At 43.7% G+C, this 26,261-nt stretch overlaps 1 protein-coding gene across 11 annotated transcripts in view; it reads right to left on the minus strand.

The window, feature by feature from the left end:
* Positions 1-1,197: 1,197 nt before the first annotated feature.
* The window catches only part of ANKRD17 (ankyrin repeat domain 17), a 68,923-nt gene continuing 43,859 nt past the window's right edge, over positions 1,198-26,261 (minus strand). For 4 of the 11 annotated variants that reach the window (XM_085578397.1, XM_085578400.1, XM_085578402.1 and 1 more), the window contains exons 11-35: positions 25,668-25,755; positions 24,994-25,121; positions 24,441-24,584; positions 23,799-23,901; positions 21,523-22,278; positions 16,193-16,341; positions 15,018-15,129; positions 14,727-14,872; positions 13,577-13,719; positions 12,972-13,185; positions 12,439-12,614; positions 12,046-12,208; positions 11,236-11,331; positions 10,922-11,038; positions 10,278-10,449; positions 9,598-10,045; positions 9,357-9,512; positions 8,995-9,144; positions 6,861-8,509; positions 5,675-5,872; positions 4,852-5,100; positions 3,326-3,433; positions 2,969-3,144; positions 2,691-2,855; positions 1,198-1,794 (exon numbers count right to left, since the gene is read on the minus strand). In XM_085578397.1, coding sequence (XP_085434523.1) covers positions 1,735-1,794; positions 2,691-2,855; positions 2,969-3,144; positions 3,326-3,433; positions 4,852-5,100; positions 5,675-5,872; positions 6,861-8,509; positions 8,995-9,144; positions 9,357-9,512; positions 9,598-10,045; positions 10,278-10,449; positions 10,922-11,038; positions 11,236-11,331; positions 12,046-12,208; positions 12,439-12,614; positions 12,972-13,185; positions 13,577-13,719; positions 14,727-14,872; positions 15,018-15,129; positions 16,193-16,341; positions 21,523-22,278; positions 23,799-23,901; positions 24,441-24,584; positions 24,994-25,121; positions 25,668-25,755 — 6,066 coding nt within the window. In that variant the 3' untranslated portion in view covers positions 1,198-1,734. The remainder of the gene's footprint in view (positions 1,795-2,690; positions 2,856-2,968; positions 3,145-3,325; positions 3,434-4,851; positions 5,101-5,674; positions 5,873-6,860; positions 8,510-8,994; positions 9,145-9,356; positions 9,513-9,597; positions 10,046-10,277; positions 10,450-10,921; positions 11,039-11,235; positions 11,332-12,045; positions 12,209-12,438; positions 12,615-12,971; positions 13,186-13,576; positions 13,720-14,726; positions 14,873-15,017; positions 15,130-16,192; positions 16,342-21,522; positions 22,279-23,798; positions 23,902-24,440; positions 24,585-24,993; positions 25,122-25,667; positions 25,756-26,261) is intronic. The other 7 variants (XM_085578398.1, XM_085578401.1, XM_085578404.1 and 4 more) reach the window with 5 other exon arrangements.

Consider the following 26,261-nt stretch of genomic DNA (forward strand, 5'->3'; position numbering starts at 1 on the left):
TTATTACCAAGCACTTCATCATTCCACACTGGCAGTGTTCTCCTGCCCAGCCTGTTCTGAACTGTCTCCTTACCCCTTCTGTGGCAAGGAGAAGTCAAAATACCCCTCAGACCATAAGCTGCACTGTGTTCTCTTCCTCTCCATGTTTCCCCTAACCCTGCTCCTTTATCTCAAATAAACAGCACCTGCCCACTCCCAAAAGAGTATATTCCTTGGTTTATTGGACAAATAAAAAGCATTACATTGTGGGGGAAAAAAGAAAAAAAAAGTATTAGGGAATAAAAATGGTCCAATTCCCCCCACCCAGGATCTCCTGTGCCCAGCCCACTGCCACAGTGGTGGCATCAGGCCTGTTACTGCCCCAGCTACAGATTTAAGTGCCAGGTCAACAAAATACTCTGAATTCATGGTGCTAATGAATACTGAGCAATATTTCCCAGTAGGACTAATAATCAGTAACCCTAAGCAGCACTACAGCCTGCATAAAATGATTGTAGCAGAGGGGAAGGGCATTCACCCACACCCTGGTAAGGTGTGAGATGAAGTTTCAAACCTTTTTCTGAGCTGTTCCTCGCTTTGGGACCCATTTTGCTACCACCAGATCTTCACAGGATGTATTTCAGGAGATCTGACTGCTGGAAAAAGGAACTTGTTTTTATTCAGTGCAGCATCTGAGGGCAGGTATATGGCCTTGGGCATGCAAAAGTTTTGAGGACAGCTCAAGTATCACAATAGTTAAAAGGCAGTAGTTGCTGTGGCAAACTGAGATGTTTCCTTGGTTTTTAAAGGAGGAACCATAATAAAACCAAATAATACTTCCCAAATCTGAGTTGTAGATCTCCTTTGAATGGTCTGTAAGGGAACTGTACAGGGATCCTGACTGGATCTGTGTCGCTGCTCACCGAGCCCGGCCTCACAGGACTCACCCTCCTTCACCTCCTGCTACAGCTGCCCACAGGTGACAGCTCCTGACAATGCATACAGGAATTCGCACTTGGACTCTTCCAAATAAACCTTCATGGGCCTGATTCTGGAAGAGACCTGCCTCTGGAGCCTTCAGCAGGGAAGCTCTCCTCAAATGTCAAATAGGAAGTTTATGTATTTTCAAAAAAATCCAACACATTTGGAAAATGCCCTCTGATAATGCCTGGGGTGTTTTTCTTTTTATAACTTACTTAAATTACACAAGTAGAAAAGTTATGCTTATTAATAGTTTAATGTATGAAGGAAACATCCAGATTTCTGAATATGAAGGTACATATCTCACATTAATTTAAGTCTACATAAAGTAGAGCCTCTATAACTGACATATTGAAATTTACTTTCTGCTTAGCCATTTGTTATGTAAACAATTGTACATTTATTTGCCATTCTAAAACTTCAGGATCAAGTTTACATAATTTTGCTAAATTTCTGTGTTTGCTCAGAAGCAGTTTACAGTACTAAAACCAACCAGCCAAAGAACAGCTTCAACAGAAAGTTATGTCAAAAAAAAAAAAAAAAAAGAGGAGAAAAGGAAAGAAGAAAGTCTAACTAAGTTGAAACATATGATGGTGGGGAATGGGTGGTCACAATGTTCACAGAAAAAGGTCAGTTAGTAAGTTCTTCTGCAAAAAGCCTACACACTTCAGTCAAGCACATCAGTAGAATGATCTGGGAGCACATAAACTGTTTCTGCCAATTGTGGTTTCCTCTGCAAAAAAAGGAATCTCAAGGCCAGCACGTTGATCCCACTCAGCCCAGTTGGTTCATATGCACACTGTTCATGTGAGGTGTCCAAGTTCCAGTCCACACCTGCAAGAGAAACCTGTGTTAACACTGTGCTACTGGCTGCTCCCAGCAGGGCACAGCCCACAGGAGGCTGCAGGGCTCACGGTTTTTCCCCTACAGGACAAGTAATAGGGCTCTGGGTGTGCAGCACATGATTTCCCAGCCCAGCTCCCGAATCCCTCCATGCCCAGAGCAAGGGACATGCTCTCTTCTTGACCTTAACTTCAGACAAACAAGAACTTGATTTCTGCCATGTTATTTTCCTCTAACACCTTCAGCTCTGGGGAATTCCAGGTCTAACCAAGTAGAGCTTTCTATGGGGAACAAAGTTTCCTCATGAAACCAGAAATCACCTTGCAGGGACGAGAAGCCACCTCAGAGCAGTACCTGAACTGTGGCCAAACCCCCTCTCCCCTCACACCTATGGTCTACCAGAGTTGGGAGCACTCCCCAGAGTTTGGATCATTCCCAAGCAAATTAAGCCCAGAAGCATCTTTATTTAGTAACAGTGTAACAAGGATCACTGTCCAATTAAACATAATCACAGGATATAATCTAACCAGAGCTACAATTATAGTATTAGTTCCTGAGTACGAACAAGAGGTTTAGGGGAATTAATCCCTCTGCCTAAATTATATTTAGTGGACAAGCCAGGCAAGATCAAAACGGCGAAGAGCTACTTACTCCCCTCCTTGGTGTGCTCCTAACACAGTCACAACATCCTCAACTACAGAGCCCAGCAGCAGTCCGGTTGCTGTGTTCCCTTCTTGGGAAGGGAAAGCTTAACTAACAGCACATAAATTGCCTTTTCCTATGAAATTTTGCCCCAAGATTTCTTTTCCCAAATGCCTAACTGCATAGAAAGCAATCACCATACATTTTGAGTAAAATACAAAGTGCAAAAACCATAGAGCAATTACCGTCTGAGGCCCATTGTTTTCTGTGGAATTTGAAACCATCTTTATCAGCGAGTTCCAAGATGGGTCAGCAGCATGAGGCCCGTTAAAGATGGGGCCTCCAGTACCATCTGTGATGGGGGCTACAGGAGGAATTATGGCATTCCCATACACAGAAAAAGGCATTCCCTGAGGGGAAGGAAAAGGACAGTCAGGGTGCTTTCACAAATGCCACTACTAGTGCATGGACAGAAGGACAAAAGGGGATTCATGCTGCGTATTGGGGCCAAGGAGGTCATTACCCCAACTTTTGGGAAGTCCATGTATCCTGCAGGGACGGGCTGATGGAATGTACCGGAAGGCGTTACGATTCCCGTGCTGTCTCTCTCCATGGCTTGGTGCGAGAAGACGCCTGGATCAGACATGGGCCTGTGGATCATGTGGCTGCCCATGCCGCTGTGACACCAGTCCACTTTATCTGCCAGCACAGAGACACGGCGTTAGCAGGGCACCCTCCGCGCCCGCCGGCCAGCCTGCCGCTCTCAGCCCCCACCCGCACCACAGCTCAGAGCACACGGCATGGATGGAGAACACCAGCAGGGAGTGCCACCTGCAGGGCCAGGAGCCCTGAGCCGCTGCCAGGAGGTTGGGACAGTTACCTGCAACCAGAGCGTTGCCCCTGCAACTTTCCTCCATTTCAACAGCAAAGCTGGAATTTGGGCTAACTCTCCCTCCTCCAAAAACCTCAATTCCTCGTGCCTTTGGTGCTGTGGAAAGGGTATGTACACTATGAAGACTATTTGCTCTACTTCACTATCATCTTCCATTAATTACTTAATATTCTAAGGGACACAGAAGTATCTGTGCAAACCAAAACCAGAAAATCACAAACTGCAGATATGGGTTCATGTGCTAATTCTGTGGATTCATCAGATGCACTTTGGTATTCGTGCTACAGTTCAAATCCCAGACATTCAAAAATCCAATTTTCAAAACAAAACATTAAAAAAATTATTTGGAGAAGGGGTACAGAAACATTTCTGAGGCACCCTAATACTCAAGTAGAGAAGAGCCAATCCCATTGTGAAATGAAAATCAAAATGTTGAAGTAGTTGACCGGAGCAGAAAGAAAGCAGCATCCCAAAAACCAAGACAGGCACAAAGGACAACTTTTATAGCCACACAATACAAATAAATAGTGAGTTTATCTGGGAAAAGAACACCAAGGAAATAAACTAGGATTTGTATTTGGGAAAAAATTCCAGCACAGTCAATCAATTAAAACCTTCAGCTGTCTGGACTCAGTCAAGAAGCAGAACAGATTGCTCTGAACAATAGAGCAGTTCCAATCCTTGCAGGTTTTCCAGAGCAGATTGGATAAATCCCTGAGCAATTCAGACAGAACCCATGGCAAACCCCATTTTGTGCATGAGGCTGACAGGACATCCAGAGGTCCAATCCAACACAGTCTCAATATTCATATCCCCCATCCCAAGCAAAAAAACCCTAAAGAAATTAAAAATGAACTCCCCACAAAAACTCAATCAATATGAAAAAAGTTCATCAGTCTCCCAAAAATTGCATCCAAGACTCCTGACAAGTTTGATAAGAAAAGCTGTAGGATGACTAACTGAAATTGTTAATAAGATCTGAAATATGAAATTTTATATGACTCCAGGTGAGCCAAGAGCCTTGTGGCAGTAGAAGGCAAACGGCTGAAAAGAACAAAGGAAATCCAAATGTGGAATATCACTTTATAAAAGCACATCCTCAGCACAAAAAGTTCTACCTTAGCTACAAATTAAATATTAACTTCTACTGTACAAACAACCTCTATCAACAAGAAACTCCAGACAGTTCTCTTGTGACACCTTAATTTCCCCTCTTCCTAAATTCAATGATCCTCACTGTGTTCATCCCTGGAAGGCCTGTTTTTATTTTTCCTGCTCCTACCTGGGAGTACCAAATCTTCATAGGCAGGACATATCAGAACCCCCAAGGGCTTCAGAAACCTTGTTAAACCAATTAAGTGGACAGGAAGGCTAGAGAAGCCCTTGCTCCAAACCCTTTGGAAAGAACATTTCTGTGTTTTCAGGCACTCACTTCTGCATGATCCTGTGCTGAAGACAAGTTTGGCAAACACAACGGTGTGATCAACTCAAGTGCATCTACGAACAACACCTACCTTGACTGCCACCTATACCTTCGAAGGACCAGATCCCACTGTGTCCCACTGGAGCAGCCAAGTTGCTCCCAATTACAGAAGGAGTAGACGTTCCAGTTTGTCTAATACGTGCAGACCGTTCAGTCCCAATAGGAACAGGAACTTTTCTGTCCTGAGAAACGTTACTGGGTTTTTCTGATCCCAAGGACACTGCTGAAGGGGTGGGAGAGGGTGCTCGTACTCCAGAGGACACGGACTGAGCAGGAGATTCTGCAAGGAGAGCAACAGGAGCACTAAAGTGATGGCAGCCAGATCCCACAAATGTATCCTTAAATGTCCAACAGCTGACAAGGGGGAGCTGGTTAATGCCACATTCATCCACCTCAGGATAATTTTCTTTCCAGATCACAGAAATATTCCACCACTGATTTAGCCCCTTATATAAAATGCTTATTATGCCCTGGTAGCTCAGCCACTAGAGGACACACACCACAAAACCTTAACTAAGCATCATTGTCCATCAGCAACAGAGGATTTGAGGATTATATCTTACACCAGAGCTGAAATAAGCCCAAATAAACTCATGTCTTTGTTGGGTTTGTTTCTTCTTCTTCTTTTTGATTTGTTTCCTGGGATTTTTGTTTGGTGGGGTTTTTTTTGGTTTTGGTTTTTTTTTTTTTTTGGTAATTGTTTTTGCCTATGAACACGTTCCCTATACTGCAGGGGCCAAAGGTAGAGGAAGGTACCAGAACCTGCCCTGAAGATATTCTCCCAGAATTCCTTATGCAGGACAATTTTATTTACACAGCAGCTTCTCAGCAGCTTCCTGCTGACCAGAACTCACCATTTGATGCTGATGAACATGGAGGCAATAAACTAAGAGGGGAAAAATGCTGTCTGTTAAAATTAGCAGCTGCAGGCGCTCCACCCAGCGGTGTCCCGGGCGCGTAGATCTGCCCTCCCGACAGGTTTGAGGCAAAGGTCCCCAGGTGTGTAGAAGAAGGTGTTACAGAAGCATAGGGAGAATCCATACTGACAATACCTGCGAGAGAAAATGGGCACAAGTGACTCCCACAGGTCCAACACTCCAGCAAGAGGTCGCCCGTATCATGGAAATAGAAAGGAAAACTTTTATCCAATCTGTCTTTGGGAGTGTGTGCTACAGTTTTCCAAAGGAAACTGGAGCATAAAGCTTCACAGTCTGCAAATCTATTTGGTATGTGGCAGTTGTGCTCTACACTTAAATCAAGAATGATTCTTCCTTAACATCAAATGCCACCAATTAGCCAAGACAGTCAAAATACAGGAATTACTGCTCCCTTCATGTCCTCTTCAATGAGGAAAGTAAAAAATAAAATCTTAGGGATCTAAGACTTATGCATTTGTGTATATTAGGGACATATAGGGCCCTAATCAAAATGCTGACTAGTATATCAAGATGAAAAAATTCAACACCATCATATTCACAAAACGGGAAAGAAAGTGCTGTTCCATCTTTCACACCATTAACAGATCAGTGGTACTACAAAAACAGGCAAAGATGGTCCAAACCATGTATGTACTTTCTGGAAGCTACATAACAGATTCTGTGACAACCCCTTGGCCTCCGTTTTGGGCAGAAAGCTCAACAGTACACTAAAAAATGCAGGCAGTCAAGGAAATTACATTTTTTGGATCCAATTTTGAAATTAAGAGAACACATCTCTTGTAAGTTACAAGTTCATAGCAAAGCACCACTTTTTTTACCATACTAGCCCTTGGAAAATGCTGCATATTTTTCTGCAGTCTCAGGACAAGGTATCACAAAATGGCACAGTCACTATCTGATAGGGAAGGGAGGAGGAAATGAGAGTGTTTCATTATCTCAGCTATTGGAGAGGAACAGACTGGAATGGCAAAGCCCCCGTTTTACCAAGCCCATCAGCTGCCAAACAGTTACTAGATTTGACAGGGCACTTGAAATGAACTCAGCTTAAAAACCACAAGAATAAATTGTATTATTATGGTAGGGACACAAGCCAGAGACTTACCTGAGGGACTTGGAGCTGGCCTCTGTAACGGTGGCCTAAAACCTGGGGCTTTGGAAGTATCAGACTGATGTAATGGATCTGAATTTGGCAAAAATGAGGACTTAGCTGAGAGCATGGATTCTGGTGTTGTCTGAGAGGAAACGACGGACCCACCCCAGAAGGCATGAGCAGACGTGGGGCTGTTCTCAAACAACGTACTAAAGGGCCCAAAAGGCAGAGTAGCACTGAAGTTGTTCCCCATGGGCTTGTTCGCTGGGTGGGCCGAATTCTGAGAAGCACTTTGTGTACTTAAGGTAGAAGGAAGCTGCACTGAAGAAGGAACGCTGTGGGGCCTTTTGATGTGGTTAACATTGAGGACTGCGACAGAGGAGTTTTGCACAGGAGCTGGATTCTTGGGGACGCTGCCAGTTGCATGGACAGGCGGTCTGATGGCTGGGGTTTCCATCTTGGCTGGGGGCTGAGCAGACCCCATGGCAGGCTGGGACACGGGGTAGGTCATGGGAGCGTTGCTCGCGCCTACCGCCGGAGCGGATGAGCTCGTTGCCGCTAAATTTGGAGGCACAACCATGCGAGGATCTGGTGCAGGAACCTGAGGTTGCTGGAGAGGGGGCCTGGCCTCTGGCAGAGGAGCTCCGGGAGGCTGCTGATGAGCAGGATGCACAGAGGAGCTGCTGGTCCCAGGATTGGGCTGCCTGCTGCTGGTCGAGCCGCCCGCATCCACCGCAGGCGGGCTCCCCACGTCTGGCTCAGACGGAGGCGCACCTTTGTTGGGAGAGGCTGCCGCGCAGTCGGGAGGACTGCTCCTGGAGACGCCCGCCGGCTGCGCAGGAGGAGAGGGAGATGAGGGGGAAGATGCAGGGTAGTGTTCTTTGGCAGTAGGAGTCGGATACGTGGTGTTCGTGGGCGCCGTGCTCGTGTTGCTCGCCGTGGTCGTCACGGTGGTGGTGGTGGCGTTGGACGTCTTCACCACCGTGACGAACAGCTGCCTCCTGACCGAAGGGGAGCTCGGGTTGCCGCTCGCCGAAGATCCAGGCACAGTAGAAGCCACTGAAGTTGTCGTTGCCGTGGGACTCGTGGTCAAAGAACTTGCTGAATTCACCTGAGAACCGCTGCTGTTCTGGCTGTTGTGGCGAGGCACCATGTGAGGTTTCGGCGAGTTCGTAGCTCGGGCGGGGCTCAGCGGCCTGACGGGAAACGGACCCCACGTGGACTGGGCTGGTGGGAAGGTACCTCCGAAGTGCGTCATGGGCAGCCGCGGCGGACGGATCTGCTGGAACGTCTGAGCAGCGAGGAGCGCGTGTGCAAACTGCGGAGGAGGATACGCCAGCGGAAGAGAAACTTGGAAACCAGGCCGCACGTTGTTCACGGGGTTCTTAATGCTTTTATGAGTGGATGCTGAGGAGATTGCAGGCACGGTGAGCGCGGAGGCGGTCTGAGATGTTGACGAAGCAGCTACAGTGGTCACTTTGATGCCCACGAGAGAACTGTTAGCAGCTGTAGTGGTGGCAGGTGTCGAGGACCCTATTTTGGAATTTACAGTTGAACTTTTCAAACGGTTCTTTGGAATAAGTTCATCTATTTCCTTATCTGGATCCTTAATCAGAGCGTTGATCAACTGTGTGGCCTGTCTGGTTGACTCTGTGCCACCCCTACAAAAAAAAAAAGGACAGAAAAAGCGCATCTAAAGCATTTAAGCATGTTATAGCCAAAGACCTCCCACACACAACCCAACCGGTCTGCTATCATCCCAACACAAATCTGAAAATAACTCTCTATCCAAAAACCGAGCTTGGTACAGTCCTGCTGCAGACAGCTACTCAAGAAGTTCAAGTGGAATGCCCCAAATCCCAAAAAACTCAAATGGATAAAATATTTGCTTCCCTAAATATTCGTATTTCACCATGTACTAACAAGCCCAAACACAGAACCCCAACATTTATGTTTCACCTTATCTCACAAGCTGTCTTTTGTACCTGCTGGTGGTTGTACTCTGTTTCCCCACCCCATTCATCTCCCCTGCTTCTAAGAGATCTTCCAAGGAACAACCAGATCAAGCCTTTAATTTTCCTATGCAGACAAACATTCTACAAAGAGAAAATACCCACAGGACGGACCAATGCAGGATCCTGTTTACCTTATTGTGATGATTCGGTCTCCAGTTTTATCCTTCTGTTTGTCAATATCTATATGTGCTCCCGTGCACTCCCGGATCGCGTTGATGTTACATCCTCCTCTGCCAATAACTCTGGAAATCACAGTTGATGGGACAGAAACCTTCTTGGACCTATATAAAAAAGAAACAACATTAAGTAGGAAACACTTCCACGGCAAGAAGCTGTGGGCAGGCTGGTCAAAAGCATACTGTATTTTCTGATTCAACTCATGCAGCAGCAGCTTTGTGAGATCTCAAACCCACTAAGAAGGTCATTCAGTAACTGCAAGCAGGGCTACACAAAGGACAGCATCAAAGGGAATTAGGGGAATTATTCTGCTTACCTTCTCACAACTTCCTTCCAACCTTCTTCTCTTTTCTGACCACGTTTAGGACTAGCAATGGTTAGCTTTCCATTTGGAGAAGAAAGGGGAGAAGGAGCGGATTTTGTGCAAGTGGACAAGGAATTACTTGTCACTTCATTAATAACTTCAGATAACCTGCAAAAGAAATTAAATGCTGTCATTATGTGGGGGAGAAAAAAAGGATGACTTGCATTTTGCATTCATGGTCACAGGAACTTACTTGATGGATGACTTGCCAGGCACTGCTTTCCTCTCATCCTTTGGACAAGTGACGAGCACCGATGGTTGCTTTTTGTTGCTCTGTGTGTTAGTGACAGCTGTGGAGGAATGATTGTCACTTTTGTGGCTGCTGTTGCTATTGCTGCTCTCATCGCTGCAGCTGGAGATCCTCATATTGTCACTGTCACCACTCTCGCTAGTGCTGCTGCTCTTGGATTCCCCATTCACCTTCTCAGGTTGGCTATAGGAAATGGGAAGCTGATCATCGAATATGATCTGAACATTATCAGGGGTTACTTTGTTTTTCCTGTTTTTCCTCTTGGAGCTCGTTGTGGTGATGGTGTTATTCCTCTTCCCATGAGAACCTGCTAACGTTGTCCAGGTTGCAGATATACCTATGGTGGTGGTGGTGGTAGCACTGGGAGGCTCCATTGGAACCTCAGGATCATCTGATAGAAGAGTAAAGAAAAAGCAGGAGTAACTTAGCTGGTCTCAGGAAACTTGAGTATTTTGCCTTCCAAATCACACCTGTCCTATCAAAAAACTTTAGGACTGAATTTTTTACAAAGCTCCAAGAAACATACAAAACCCTTGACTATGAGACATCCATAAATCTATTACAGATGTCATACCAGCTCATAATGAATTTCATTCTTTTCTTGGAATAATTGCAGTAATCACCTTCAGCTTTTAATTTCTCCTTCTCCTGAGCAGCTTGAAGTTCAAAATTCTCTTTATTTTTCGCTTCTATTTCTTCTAGTTTTCGCCTTTGTTCTTCTTTTTTCTTCCTCCTTTTCTCTTTTCTCTTCTCTCTTTTGGCAGCCAGAGCCAGTCTCCTGCTTTCTTCCCTTAGCTACAAGTCAAGCACATGGAACAACATTACAAGATGTCCGATGCATTTCAAGAAATCCAAATGCTTTTTATTTCCTTGGACTTTTCTGTTTTATTTCTACTACAGTACTATGGTTTTTAGTAGATTAGTTCTTTTTTTAATATTTAGGATAGAAAATTTTGTTTAGACCTAAAATCCATATGAATGACTAGAAAATGCCACATATTTTTTCTGACAAATCATATTCAGAAATCCTTCTTTTGGTACAGAGGAAATAGTTACAGTGGCATTTCCTGATGCAATGTCTCTGAATAATAGCAAAGTTCAAGGGTTACCTGAACAACAAGATGCTCAGCTCTGGACACTCCAATTATGGTCACTACACACACTCCTATACCCCAATAAATACTTTTACCGACCTTATCATCTTGAAGGAACGTGAAATTGGAATTTTAAGAGAGAAATATTCCCAGCTGCAACTCTTTCCACTTGCCTTCTCCAAGTCCAGTTCCTCTAGCAGAATGCTTGCATTTTTGTTGGCTTCTGCAGCCTGTCTATCTTTGGCTTGAACGATTGACTCCATGCACAGGTGGCACTTCTTCAGCATCTCCTGAAATGACAAAGCACATTGAGAACGAAGTGCCATGTGTTCTCATTCCTTGCTGTTTTTCCTCAAAAATTCCAATAGGAGTCATGCTCTGGCTGAAAGATGGTGGCCAATGAGCTGAAGAGAGGTCATATCACTGTCTCTGAAGCTGAGACACACAACACTTTTCCTTGCCAAGTGTTTTCTTCCCCCCATCTTACCTTATCAGTGATGGTCGCTATGTATCTCATGCACTCCGAGTCGGAGGGGAACTGGTTCACCTCTTTCACCAGGTAACGCACCACTTTCACATGACCCTGCAAAACAAATTTCAGGGACAACACTGTCTATCAGACCAGCTGCCTCTGGTTTACTGAGAAACACTTCAGCCCCAGCACTCCTTGCAAAACATTTATTTGCAACTCCTCAGCACATGAAGCTCTCAACACATTTTTTTGAGATCTTTCTCACCTTTGGAACTAGTGAGGCACATTTCTGCACATTTCTGACACCAGAGAAGGCAAGTAATTACCTCTCGTCAGGTTGCCCTTACTCCACAAGTACCTGCACAAACTTCTGCCTTTTTTGGGGCAGTTTTCAGATGCCCAACTCTAACAGCTTAACAGCTACAGGCTTCTGCAATGTTTGCAGTACTGCAACACCTCAACTACACTCTCTTACTTACAGAAATCATTTGTAGACTCTAATCAGGTTAAACCACACTTTCTGGACCAAAGTCCTCACCCTCCCTTACCTAAGGAACCAATCCTATCTCCCCCCAGTTCTATCACACAGAAACAGACACCAGAACCAGACTCACTGCACTGCCTATAAAGCAAACTGCAATTAGAAATGAACTCTGATATTACACAGGTGACACACAGATCTGTTTCTGAAGATTCAAAGCCAATTAAAATTAACTGAGATATTATTAAATATCTAGATTCTGTCAGTATGTTCTACTTCTAACAGCTATGTAGGGATGAGCAAGACAATCCTAGCTAAGAGCCAAGGTAAACTTCACAATCTACCTTTCGGAAGGCTGCCATGAGAGGAGTTATTTTCCTGTTATCAGCTGCATCCACGTCTGCTCCAGCCTGGACCAGCAGTTGGACAACATCAAGATGCCCCCCGTTTGCTGCCAGCCACAGTGGAGTATTCCCCTTCTTGTTCCGCACATCGATGTGGGCTCCCCTACAAAACCAAACACATTCCTGCATTTAGGCAAAAGGAAGCACTCTGACCCCAAGAAGAACTTTAAGAGTACCTGAGATAAATTAAATTATCTGGTAAAAATCAGACACACAGAACATTTCCCATTTCCTGACCTTTACTGGCTATTTGGAAAATTACTGTATATTAGGAAAATGAAGCCTAAACAGAGCCACATTTTCCTTTAAGCTGCTCACTTGCCAACACCATACCTGCTAATGAGGAGCTCACAGAACTTGTAGTGGCCTTTGTCTGCTGCAATGGTTAAAGCTGTGTCTCTGGATGAGGGTACTGGGGGAGCGTTGACATCTGCACCTTTGTCCAGCAAGACCCTGCCCACTTCTGCATATCCCCCAGAAGCTGCTTCCATCAACGGTGTGAGACCAGTCTGGGACAACAAGCAGGAGAAAGAAGCCATCATTGAGGGGTGAATGGCTTACCTGAGACACAGTATTTATCTGACTCACAAACATAATGGATTGCTGTCCTTATACTTGTAAGCGCCTCAAGATGAATCAACACTTTTCTGAAAAAACACATTTTTTGATGAGCTTTGCAACCACCAAAATCTCAGCTGTTAAATGCAGCTATCTTTTTTTATATGATATCTGGTTCAGTTCAGTTATCTGGACTAGAGAACTGGAGAAGCTGACTTGCACAGAGGCGGGAAAATCAGGTACTAACACAGACACGGTGACTTACAAGCACCATTCTCTGGAGACCCCTCCAGCTGTTTGCTCTTTACCTTGGCTCTGTGTTCCACGTTAGCTTTTCTATCAAGCAGCAGGCTGACCACCTCAGTTCTTCCTTGAAAACAGGCCAGAGTCAGAGCTGTATTCCTGTTGGTCTCGATCTGGGCATTTATATCAGAGCCCATGTCCAGTAACAGCTTGACAGCAGCAGTGTGCCCATTCATGGCTGCCAGCATCAAGGGAGAAATGCCCAATTTGCTACCAGTTCTGAAAGAGAGGAAAGAAAGAAGCAAAATTGATTTTAAGGTCATTTCAGAAATGTGACTATAATAAACTGTTGGAGGCAGGGTACTTACACAAGACTGAAAAATCAGCTGCAAACCAACTTCTACTGAATCTACAAAAGGTTCTGCACAGCAGCATGGTTTGGCAAACCGACGGGCATCTCTTATGAGGTGTGCTTGTAACTTATAGCCTGTGCTTGGCCCTTTCCCTGTACCCGTGCAGCTCACACCTGAGCTGTTTTCTACCTCCCAATGGATGCAAAAGCATGGCATAAATGCACACACAGAGAGAAACTACACAGGGAAAACACACACACTTTCCTCACATAACTCACAACCAAGCACATGAGATAAGGGCTGTAAAGGGAACTTGCCTGGAATTGATTTCTGCCCCAGCATTCAGCAGAATCTTGATAATGTTCACGTAGCCACCTGAGGCGGCAAGGCTCAAAGGTGTGTAATCAGACACATTCCTGTGCTCCTTGTTTGCCCCTCGAGCTAGCAGCAACTCCACCACCTGCAGTGTTGCAACAAACAACATCTGGTTTTCTCCCAAACTTGCAAATCTATTCAAGACAAATGCTTTTTAGACCTTAATGTTCTGTTGGAACATGTCAAAGGTAAGAAAGTTGCTTTTATCAGTTGCTTTGCTATACTCCTTGCCTTGATGACCGGATGAGGCCACACCTGTGATCCCAAAAAAAGCTTCCTTTAAAAAAAAAAAAAAATCAATCATGGCTGCTTGTGAGTCTGCCAAATTCAACAGCACAGTAAGAAAAAGCAGATCTCCTCAGGATTATTTCAGCTGTCTTTAAAGCCTGCCAGACCCAGAGATTCAGTTTCAATATGGTGCACAAAGTACTCCTGCTTTTTTGCCTCTCCTGCAGAGGACTTGACAAGAAACTGAACTGTCTAGCAACTTAAAATCACAGTGTACATTAAGGTGAAAACCCATGGTGTCACTTCCAGTGCAATGTTACATTTGCTTCACTTTCAGGTTTTAAGCATTAAAAAAGTTTAGATCAGACCTGCACAATTCTCAATCAGAATGTTTCTCCATTAAATCCTAGAATAAATATAGTGTCAAACCCCAAATTTGGGCAGGAGGGTATTCCTGACATCATCTCTGGTGCCCAAAGGCCAGATTTTTCACATTTTTTTCCCCCAAAAACTATGACAAGGCTCATATATGGAACCCATTTGTGTCCAACTCCTGATTCTCAGCAAGAACACTCATAAAAGCATTCATTTCATATCTACATCTAATTATGCTGGTAAAAGTCCCATAATGGGGAACTAATGACTGCATTCACGAGGATACCTGCACAGCACCAGTCCAGTTATCAAAAGAGAAAAAGCAGTCTATATGAGACACATGGTAATGTGTAAATTGGAAAACGTGAAGGTCTTTGCATCTTTTTGAAACACACAACCCATGTGGCTGTATCTTTTCTGGAAGATTCTTGTACTGTACTGACACAATATGTCATTGACACACTGCTGAAGATTTAAGGTTTACTTTACCTCTTGCCTCCCTCCTGAACAAGCCAAAGACAAGGGAGTGTCCTTGGTTCTCTCAGACTGCGCTTCAATATCAGCTCCATTATCCAGCAGGATTTCTACAACACCCACATGGCCGGCTGTAGCAGCCAAAATAAGCGGAGTAAACCCTGAAAAAGAAAACATGACAGGAGTTAAACCACCACAAGAGCAAGCCTAAAGGTTTCACATGAAGTCCAGGCTTACTGGGGATTTATTTAGTGGGACACACTGGCAAAGCAGACAGGGTTTGTACTGCCATGGTGAGATACCCACCTTTCTTGTCCCTGTGTTCAATGTTAGCTCCTCTCTCCAGCAGGGTTTGTACCAGTTCTTCATGGCCACCAGCACAAGCCAGCGTCAAGGCTGTGTCATGGTTACTCTCAGTCTAAACCAAACAGACATAGACACAAGATAAATACTTGCTTTATCGAGTACAGCCCCTGTTATGGTGCACATTAGCCAAAACAACTGTACCCCTGCCAAAAGGAAAAGCTTCTATAAGCTAAGGGCATGTTTATGGATGCCCCCCTTGACAGCTGTGTGCAAGTTCATGACAGGATTCTACCTCTCAAGGCAGCTCTGCTGGGAGATTTAAGAAGAAATCCTTAAGAAGAACTGAGATTCTTCAAGAACTGAGCTTTCATCTGTGCTCTGCTAACCAGATTAACTTCTTTACTACTGCTTGACTGTGACCTTTAGATGGTATAATGAAGATAAGAATTGTCTTTAATTCTTAGCACTCCAGTTCAGGAGTGCCAAAGACTTCATTAGGGCAGAATCCAAGCCAAGTGCCATAAGCAACTAAGTAGCAAGGGCTGATTTTCCAGAGGTTTCTCTCCTTTCTCCATGCTACTTAATTCTCAGTCATGTTATGTATAGCACAGAGCTGTGCACAGATATATGCCAGTTAGAATGTGTATGCTTTTTGCTCATGGCCAGCTAGCTCCAAGTCAACATAAAGTTACCCTTTTAACAACTATTTTCAATATAGAAAAGCCTTTACCTAAGTGGAAATGAGAGCTTGAATTATCTCCTCTTGCTAAAAAAAACCCACAGCAATTACTAGTTTCAAGACTTTCTGGTCAACAACTTGGAAGCACAACCAAAAACTCTGTGTGCAATACTTTAAAGCTTATTTTTGTCTTAGGATACCAGGCCAGAAAACATTTCATTTCTGTCAGTAGGCAACTCTGCTATTTCTCATAATCACACTGACAACAAAGGAATAAGAAATACAAGTGTTTAGTCATTCAGAGACTATCTTTTTGTTTGGTGAGAGCACAGAGGAAAGTGGGTTGCGACTCTCGGGGGCGTTGCTCTGGCTTTCTAAAAGCAGCAAATCCAGTCCCCAGACCTCAATCCATTATACAGCAGAGCTGTCTGCCACCACTGCATTATTCAGGATGCAGGAAAATACAGCTTTGTGCATCTGCGAGTGGCAGGCTCACCTGGGCATCGATGTCTATAGCAGGGTAGATGGGCAGCATGGCTGAAGGAGAAATGATGGGACTCGGAGTCGGCGTCTGAGGTTGGGACACTGAGGTTGCAATGCTGTGGGTAGGAGTGTTTGACATTGCAGATGCTCTTCCACTCACTGCTGTTGGACAGAAAAACCACACTTAGTCAAAGCAAAACACTTCCCAAGTGTAATGTGACAATAAAGGGACAGTGGGATGAACTCCCACCGACAGATGGAACTCCTTAAAAACTCGTTTTCCACAAATATATGTATTCTACACATTGAGCCCAACCTTTGATCCTTTAACTGTTAGAATTTGAGCTATTGAAAAGGTTTACTGTATTCAAAGAAAGAGTTAAGTATCAGATTGACATGTTTTTAAAGCCCACCACAAGATTTTTTTTTTATTTTTTTTTTAAAACCCAAATACCTTTCCTAAAACAAATCAGCCATTATTTGGACCTGGAGCTCCATACCTTTGGAAGCAGGGCTGCAGAGCAAGTCCAACCAACGGGTATCTATGCAATTTTTCTTAAAATAGTTAAAATGTTTTCATGTAGAAGTCTGTCCAGCCTTCACCCCCACCTCCCATAAACATAACAAAAAAAGCAACAGGGCAGGATGCTCACACGGCAGAATTTGCTAAAACCAGAGAAGTGGAAGCTTGGTAACAGGGGGTTGCAAAGAGTTTGGTCAAGGTGTTAGGTAAGCAAAGGTAACACCACTTACAGTGATAACAGTGTATGGACATGACACAGATAGCATCGACTGCCACGCTCCCTCAAGTTCATTCTATACATGGGATGTTTAGGAGCACACAGCAAACTTGAGCCTAAAGCAGCTCTTGGGGAAAACACCCATCTTCCTAATTTTCCTCATAAGAACTCCATGTTTTTTTTCCTCTCACTTCTCCAGTGTTTCTCTGGTGTAACAGCAAAGGAGAAAGTGAAGCACCACACACTTCTGCCCAGTTGACAAAAGCACTTTAAAACTGATGCCACAAAACCTGTATCCTAATAGGCCCAGTCGTGTGCTCCCACCTCTACAAGGCAGCTGTATTTTACATCCTTAATGAATTTAATTTCTGTATTACCTACACAAAATCTCAGCAAAGACGCTAATACTTGGCACCAGGAGAAACAAAGAACCCTCGACTTGTAACACAGAAAGTATAATTAACCTTGTATTTAAGACTAAGTCAGAATTCAGAACTCAAGCTCCCTTGATCTACATCTTTGAGTGCCTTTGGAAAACTTATCTCACGAATCACACACTAGGTATAGATTAAAATTATCATACTGAAGATATGCCAAAATATTTTGACACAAGGTCAAAAACTGCGTATGTTTTAAGCAGTTTCTAAGAATTCCTGCTCAAGACCCCGAAAGGGGACTGGGAAGCATATCACAGGAGACATTCGTAAATTTTCAGGCTAAAAAACAAAACCAAGTTAGTTAAGAAGGTCTCAGTTCAGGTAATGTGTACTTTTTACATTTGTAGTGAGAGGAGAAAAAAACCCAAAAAAAACCCCAATCACCCCTTGTCCCAAACACAAAACAAACCCAGAAAACAAAGAGGTAAGCTTCAGGAAGAATTCACAAATTTAGTTCATATACCTACAGCATAATTCACTGGGACACAACATTCATTTTTACAGGTAATCCCTTTGATTATATTTATTTCAACATCACCTGCGTGGAGTTCAAATTTCTAATGAACATGCCAAGGGTGATGAACAGAATTTCTATGGTGTCCAAGTGAAAATATTCAAAGTTTTCAGTAACCCAAAAGGTTTTCACAGCAGTCCTGAGCACTGAGAGGAGTAACCAGCTAGCTTGATTCTACATGCTGAACACAGTGACAATCAAATATTTATCTCTGCACTCTGCTCCTTGCCCTACTCTAATGGCCTAGTGGCAAAGTGAACTCAAGTCTGTACTTCACCATGGAAACATCACTAGTTCATGCCTGGGATAACCAAGTCTTCCAAGTTAGGTCACTATTGGAATATTTAGTACAGACATGACTTAGTACAGGACCTACACCTTAGTCAAGCTTCTTGGTTGGAAGACATCGCCAATCATCATTTGACTACTCCAGTTCCAGTCTTGGACATTTGCTGGGGTATCAGACAATCAGCTTTGTGATTACTGATATTTGGAACAGCATTGCTCTTTAACTGATTTGCTTCTGGCTACACCTCAACTCTCTCTTAACTTGAATGAAGAAAGGACACCCTCAGAGCAGATGCCTCCTCCTCCATGCCCACTGGCCTCACCAGTGTGACATGCCCTTGTAATCCCACTTCTCCTCATGTGGTCGTCACATGTCCCACAAGTGCTGTCTTGCTGTGGACACAGGACTGGCCTTATTCCTTGTCTCCTGTAATGTCAACAGCACACAGACAAAAACTGTTCCACATTACACAATGAGGCAAGATGAGGGACAGATTGAAAAAATACTTTACAAGGAATGTATGAGACATCTCAGCTTTTTCCAACTGGTTTCAAGCCAGCTCTACAGGCTTGTTCCACATCAGTTTCTTCTCTGCCCCCAGTTTCTCTGTAGTATCCTCAGTTATTACAAACCATGTTTGTGCCACACAGGATTAAAATCACTCTAGAGCACTTGAGATGCACAACATGCCTCAGACTGTAACTGTGCAAGCTATGTTCTGAATTCCAACACAAACACTGGGCTGCTGCTGTGCAAGAAAGGCTCCATGGATGAAACCTGAGAGCCACTGCACACCTGCAATCTTGCTGGTTATTAGTTAAGAGTGTGCAAGGCAGCCCAAGGCAGGTCAGCCCAACATGAAACCAGCCCCTGCTCAGGTCCCAAGTGGGATACAACCTGATTTACCTGGGATGTTGGCACTCTATTATTATTTTTTCAGTATTGAGTCTCTGTGAAAAGCTTACAGCCTGCTTTCTGATGTATTAGTTTAAACAGCTGCATTTCCAACTGACTCAACCCACAAGGTAGCTTCCAGGAATGCATTTTATCAAGTGCTTCAAGATTCCTGAAGTTCTTTGCGAAGCTCTGTGACTGGACATAATCCTTGGAATAATTTTTACTTTGTAAAAAGCTTTCTATTAAAAACAAGGTGGTTTTTCTCTTTAGATCTTTACCACACCACTTAGCAGATGCAATGTTTCCATACAAGACTTACATAACTAATCCTAAAAAATATTTCTTTTTACAAGTCTCACAGCAAGTAAAAATCTTGCCCAACATCTGAACGTCAAGAACGAACCTTTCACTTTGTCCTCAATTCCAGCAGGATCATAAAGGAGCCCAAAGGAAAAAATTAAGTATTATTTACTACTTATCCATTGTTTTCAACTAATTAAGCACAGAGGTGCACATTAAATCAAGTTTGCACAGTCAAGGTGAAGCTTTGTTTCTCTAACTGGTGCTGTAAGCACAGCTCTGCACTGGAACTAAACTCGAGGCACCTCAGAAAGAAGAATTTAGATCCGTAAGAATACTCTAGAAGCTTCTCTTAAAGCAGTACATTACTGACCAAATACTTAGTGGCCACTTAAATGTTCTGTGTCACACTGAACCCATTTCAGCTCCACATTAAACTGTGATTTGTGGACTCACTACAGGCTAGCGCTGAAGTTCTATACTCAAGCCAGTGTCTGTTCTTGCTTAAAAAAACACCCTATAATCAGGCACTTGACAGAAAATTAATTCAGGCTTCTTTCTAAACTGCATATGTGCAGGCACGTACTAACAAGTGGGGCTGAGCAGAAACAAAATATTCACTTAAATTCACACTGGAAATACCTGACTGCCCAGAAGGGCACACAGAGGCACTCGGCTATGTGGCAGGTGACCTGAAATGGCACCTTCTCAAGATGTGACATGCAGCTAAAACACATGTCCCAAATGTCCTAATTCCAGGTTTCACTTGTATTTAAACACAACTCAAGTGCATTGCACAGATTCTTTATAAGCTACCAAGCACTGCAATCATCCCAGCTTTTAAATTCATGTTGTCCTGTACCCCAGCAGTTCCACTAGAGAAACTGCTAGTGTTAGTGCATGATAGATGTAATTCTATTTACTTTGTCATGCATACATTTGTGTTTTTATCCACTTCCTATCTTTACATTTGTGCTTCAATTCTAACAGAAGATTTCCATCAAAAAAAGTTTCTTGTCACCTTTAATGAAGCTCTGCCTGGACACAAGTCCACTCTTCAGGTGTCTCACCTCAAAAGTGGTGCTCCAAATGCTTTACAAAATCACCACCTGGTAGTTTTAATCTGTTACCATACCTTCCACTGACTCTATGCTACTACTGTGCTACAACTCTTGAAGTACACGCAGGACCAGCTCCAGGCTAACACCTTCTTGGGGACCTGCCTTCTTCTGGCACACATCCCCCATCCTAACAGCTTTGCAAAGCAGACTTGTTCACATGGACAGCACTTGCAAAAATGACAGTGCATTGGCTTAACCAAGAGCATCTTGGTACTTTTTCATCAAGTGACATTTTTTTTAAGAACATGCCCTACCAGTTTGTCTCTATTCAGCTAAGGGGTATTTCAATGGCTGCTTTAGCACGGAAAGGGTTCAGATGAAGCACAATGGAGCGAGGTGTAAACTAAAACAACAGTGACAACTCACATTTAAAACCTGCTTCATTCTCCTATTTTACTGCTTAAGGCCTTAGAGCATTCATGTCACTGAGCAAAGAATTCTCTGAAGTGATGACAAGAATCTGGTAATGCTAAACATGTTTTCTGCTGGCAGCCATTTTTATGAGGAGATGTTTCAGAAAGCCATAGGATTATCGCCTCTTTTTTCCCAAGCAGATATAAAAGCTTCCAATAAGCAGACTACAGAAGGCCAACTGGAGCAGCTCTTATTCTGAAGATAAACCCACAGGTCCTTCACATTTCATAGGCTAGTTGTGGTGCTGCAGTTGCTCAGCCTACAGCCTACTAGCTCTCAGCTAGTCCCAAGTACTACCCAGTACCATCATGGTGCTACTCCTGAGCTACAATCAGGCCAAAATAGAACTACCACACAAACTCTAATACACCCCTCCCCAAACTATGACAAATTAAAAATGCCACTCCACCATACCAACCTGACCAAGAGGCACTGTTAGCTCACCCTGCGAACCAAAAAGTTAAAAGCTAATTTTCCCAACTCCTCAAGACAGGGATCAGAGGACGAGTGGTGCTTGCCATAGAGCTTGTGGGAATACACAAACACACACACACACACATATAAAAAGAAGTGGACATACCCTCAACTGGTCAAGCAAATATTATACCTGCTCATACCAATATAAACCCACCTGCCATGATGTCATCCAGCGTGTCATTGAGCGTCTGAGCAGGGCTGGCTACCATTAACCCTTGCTGTGTTTCTGTCAGTATTCCTTGCCCCAGCCCTGCTAGTTGTGCTTGGCCCAGCACTGGCTGTCCAACTATAACACCTTGCAGTTCTGTAAGATTTGCGATGGACCCTGGAGGTAAGGAACCTGCTGCCAGAGGCAAAGCTTGTGGCATGGCCAGAGGCTGAACTGGTGCAAAACCCGTCTGCGCAGCAGCTTGCTGAGGGTCATCTTTGAGCAAGATGGGGTCCACTTGCTGCAATCGTGCATAGTCTCCCTCTGAGAGTTGTTCTCCTACCCCAACGGGAGTCAGTAGTCCCAGATGCTGGCAAGACTGTTGCTGCTGCTGCTGCTGGAGCTGAATTCTTTGCGCTTTAACCTCTAGATATTGCTTTTTTAGCTGCTGCTGAGTTTTCAGCTGTAACTCTCGCTCCACTTTCTGCAGTTCCTCCAAAATCTTTTGTTTCTTCTGAATTTGTTCCTCTCTCGTTTTGTTCAGCTCCTCAATCTTCTCTTTGGTGAGCTGGTCAGCGTGTGCCAATTCCAGGGACTGCAGCTGAGCGTTCTTCTCTATGGCTTCTTTTATCCTCTGCTCCAGCTCTGTCAACTTGCCCTGAGCCTCTTCTACAATGCTCTCTGGAGACTGATTGGTGATGTAACCCTGTACATCCTGGTTGTTTGTTGGCAAGTGACTGCTGGACTTTTGTTTAGAAGCAGCTGTGTGAAAAAGAAACCCCCTCAGAAGCAATGGAAGTGCATACGAACGGCATCCTCATTACAGAGCTACTGCTGGGCTGCTGCGTGGCCGGCTACGCACCAGGGCACAGCACCCACAGAAGGTCAGCGTGTCCCGAAGGCCCTCCAAGAACACCTGCCAATTTGTACCCAGCAGTCGGACTGCAATTTAACAGGCCACACTAGTGCACATGCATCCCACAAAGCCCTGTGCTACGGTGACAGGTCTACTCCAGCAATCGTTACGCTTTTGCCAAAGGAAGCGATTGTCTCGAGCCGCTGTTACCGAGTGCTGCTACAAGAAAACTGGGAACAAAAAGCAAGGATATGCTGTCTCTTTACTTGGTGTTTTGCGTCTGGTATGGTGTTGGGACATATACATATGCTTACAGCCCCGAAAGTACAGCCCAAGGGACATAAAAACATCTCTAGGACTGGGACTAGGCTGCCGGTTTTGGAACTGACCTGGTACACTATAAGAAGTGCTATGCTTTCTAGAACTAGGCATCCTTTCACTCCAGGTATCCAGCTTTGCACAGGTGACAAAGAGTGCCAGAACCCAGGACAGTCATTTAGATTTAGCAGGACCTAACAAGGTGTCTTTAGCCACTACGTTTTATCCATAGCAGACATGACTTTGCCTGTGTCAAAGCTCAGCTGTCTGTCCAGGCAAGGCAAATGTTTCAGCCTTCCTGCAAGAACAAGCAATGGACTAATCCAACTGGTCTTTTATGCAGAAGTCCCCAGTAACACAGCTGACATGCTCTGCCATACCAGGTGGAGAAGCAACAATCGGTTAATTTTGAAGGGCGAAAGGCAAATCAAAACTCAGGATCTGAGGCAGTGGAGGTGCCCAGTTTCTTCCAGCCATCCTCGCTGTATCTCCAGAACAATACAAGTGTACACACAGGATTAATTTTAGGACATGCACGCCTGTATTTGTTACTGCTGATGCTTGATAAAAATGGCTTTTTGATGAGAATTCTTAAGTACAGAAAGCATTAAGTGTCAAAATGGCAAGAGCAAAATAGATGCAAATTTAGTCCTAGGAGGACCTGAGCCACATCAGACTAAAGATTTTACTGCACAAGAAATTCCGCCTTCAATCCAATTAGTCAAACCCGCTCCCAGACTACTACCTAAGGTAACACAAGTAATCAAATCAACTATGATATGGAGATTAACATGGGTTTTGCAACTTCCATTATCCAATTTCTATAGACTTCTGGGTAACATTTTGCATTAGTTCAGTGTATCAGACTAGAGATTTTAACATATTTACTTAGGCAGATTTCTTGACATTTTATGTTACAGGGTTAGATGACTGATACTTGACGGATAAGCAAAGCCTTAAAAAAAATTTAAAAAACAAATCAAAATTGCAGTTTCCTTGACTGAATCCACAAACACTCTTTGTACGAACTGCTCTGCTAACAAGTGCAAGCCTCTATCTTCTACCTAGGAAGGATATTTAGAAAATAAGCTCCAGAACTACGACTGACCTTTATTTCTGATGGGAAGGGTTGTGGCGACATTAGCAGGGGGTTTGTCAGGCTCCTGGGGTGGGACGACCATGGGCAGCGCCTGCACTGGTACTCGAGGAGCCTAAAATGTTGGATACTAACAGATTACTTTTCTCATAGTCTGTGCTAGTTATAATTCAATAGAAGGTAAACAAAATCTGTTAGAAAAATAGATTTTAATGTTGACTAAGAACATTCAATACGGTTTTTAATATGCTGAGTTCAGTAATTAACACCTGCAGATCACATGATCTCCACATACTTGGCATTTTTAACCTAAAAAATTACTTCCTCAACTACACTCAGCATGGTATAGTGCTGCACAGCAAATACAAGCCACAAAGGGCTATAAATTCAATTCTGTAGAGTTTCATTTCACATATCTTTCAACTTGCTGTTTTTTTCCACCTTCAGTGTTTTTTTCCAGTAATACTTAGAGAACAAGTAAGAATGATAAGAGCACTACATCATAATAATCCAAAATCTTCCCCATTTCCATTACAGCTCTAAGTAATTTTCAGTGTGCTCACCTACACTTTATGGTATGACATGACTGACTCCTCTCACTTTTAAACTCTCGAGCAAGCAAGTGCAAGAAGATCACGAGCCCTGAAATCTTACCCTGTTTAGGTCATGGGATGGCGGGGTCAGCTGAGTGGCGTCGGGTGGAGGAGCAGAAAGCAAGTTGTTTGGGTAATCTAGAAGGTAACAAACCACGCTGGTGTGACCGCCTTTGGCTGCCTCGATTAGCATGGTCGATCCATCCTGAGGAGGGAAAGATCACAGAGTTAGAAAAGAGCATCACAAAAACAACACTGCAGCATTTTGGGAAACATAACACACTACCTATGTGACCGCCCTCTGCTCTGGTAAATACTTCATCTCCACAAGTTCACATCTAAACTTAAAGACTTGATGAAGTATTCAAAAAAAAAAGTACTTTAAAAATCTTTCCTCTTCCACAATCGGCACTTTACAACTGGAGGGCAGCCTTTATACTCATGATGATCAAGAGACCTGCACTAACTCCAACACGTACATGAGCAGAACATCTGCTTGTGCAAACTTCCATTTAAATCATCACAGGCTGGGTGAGTTGCAGAGAACACAAAAGGAGAAAATCCAGCTGGGTACCCTTAGTTTTAGAGGAAAATAAGGCAGCTGAGGGACAAACCTTGAGTCTGTGTGTGGGATCAGCACCATGAGCTAGCAGTAACTCCACCACTGCCAAGTGACCTCCGGCACAGGCGAGCGACAGCACTGTGTGATCATTGTTCGCTGTGGTCCTGTTCACATTTGCTCCTGCAGAAACACAATGGCAAGCATCAGCTGAAACTGACTTCAACAGATGCACCTTTGACAAATCTAACAGAATTAACTACACTGCAATTTACACAGAGAAAATTCCATCTTGCCAGATGTCCTACTCTATGCAAGGTAGGGACAAGAAAAATTCATGAGAACCAGCCCAAGAAAGGGAAAACAGAATTCCCGGTTTGTACTGAAACATCAAGCAAGCTATAGTCAAAATTTGGAAACCAATAAGCTCAACTGCTGAAGACAGTGCTCCAAAGCTGCACCATGGGGCATGGAGACCCCAGGGATCCCTACTACTGCTGCTTTTATTAGGAATTAAAGACTGAAATACACTATTTTTACAACTACACGCAGCTCCACTCATCTCAGCAGAAACCACATGTAATCCTTACATGCCTAGTTGAAGAATCAATTGCCTGTTTGAGCTAGGATATTTAAAACAAATCCAAGGAAGTAACACTAGGCTCTGACATGTTCTTAACTTGAAGTATTTCTAAAGTCAGGAAAACCCAAACCATTCCACACTCTTACCTTTGCTAATCAAGAACTGAACAGTGCAAACATGACCTGCCCTGGCAGCTTTCATGAGAGGGGTTCTTCCACCTTCTGACTCATGTTCCTAGAGCAGATAAAGAAAGGCTTCAAAATCCAAAGTAGCATGTGAAAGAAGGCAAACCAGCCTCCTGGATTTCTCAATGGAACATGGAACATCCTTCTCTAGTGTTTCACAAACTTAGACATAAATATTTAGCTAATGTTGGAACCAAGGGTACCTTGAAGGCAGATGAACCATTCACCACCTGTCTCTGCATAGGTCTGACTCCTGGACAAAAAGCACTCAAGGCACACAAGGGGGATTTTAGTTAAACAGGACATCTTCTGACATGCTTAACATCACTTTTTTGATAACACACTGGTGTACAAGCCTACTGAAAAGTAAAAATCAGTTTACCTCCATCATCTTAATTCATTTACAGCACACCAAACAGACTGTCAACTATCTGATGCATAAGGAATAGAACATATTTGTAGATATAAGGATTAACCCAGAATCAGCTCAACAATTTGAAGCTGAATACCATGTCAAAAGAATGAAATCCCCTATTTTCCTGTCCAGGCAACTTT

Source organism: Lonchura striata, chromosome 4, assembly GCF_050655825.1.
Source record: "Lonchura striata isolate lonStrDom1 chromosome 4, ASM5065582v1, whole genome shotgun sequence".
Lineage (NCBI taxonomy): Eukaryota > Metazoa > Chordata > Aves > Passeriformes > Estrildidae > Lonchura > Lonchura striata.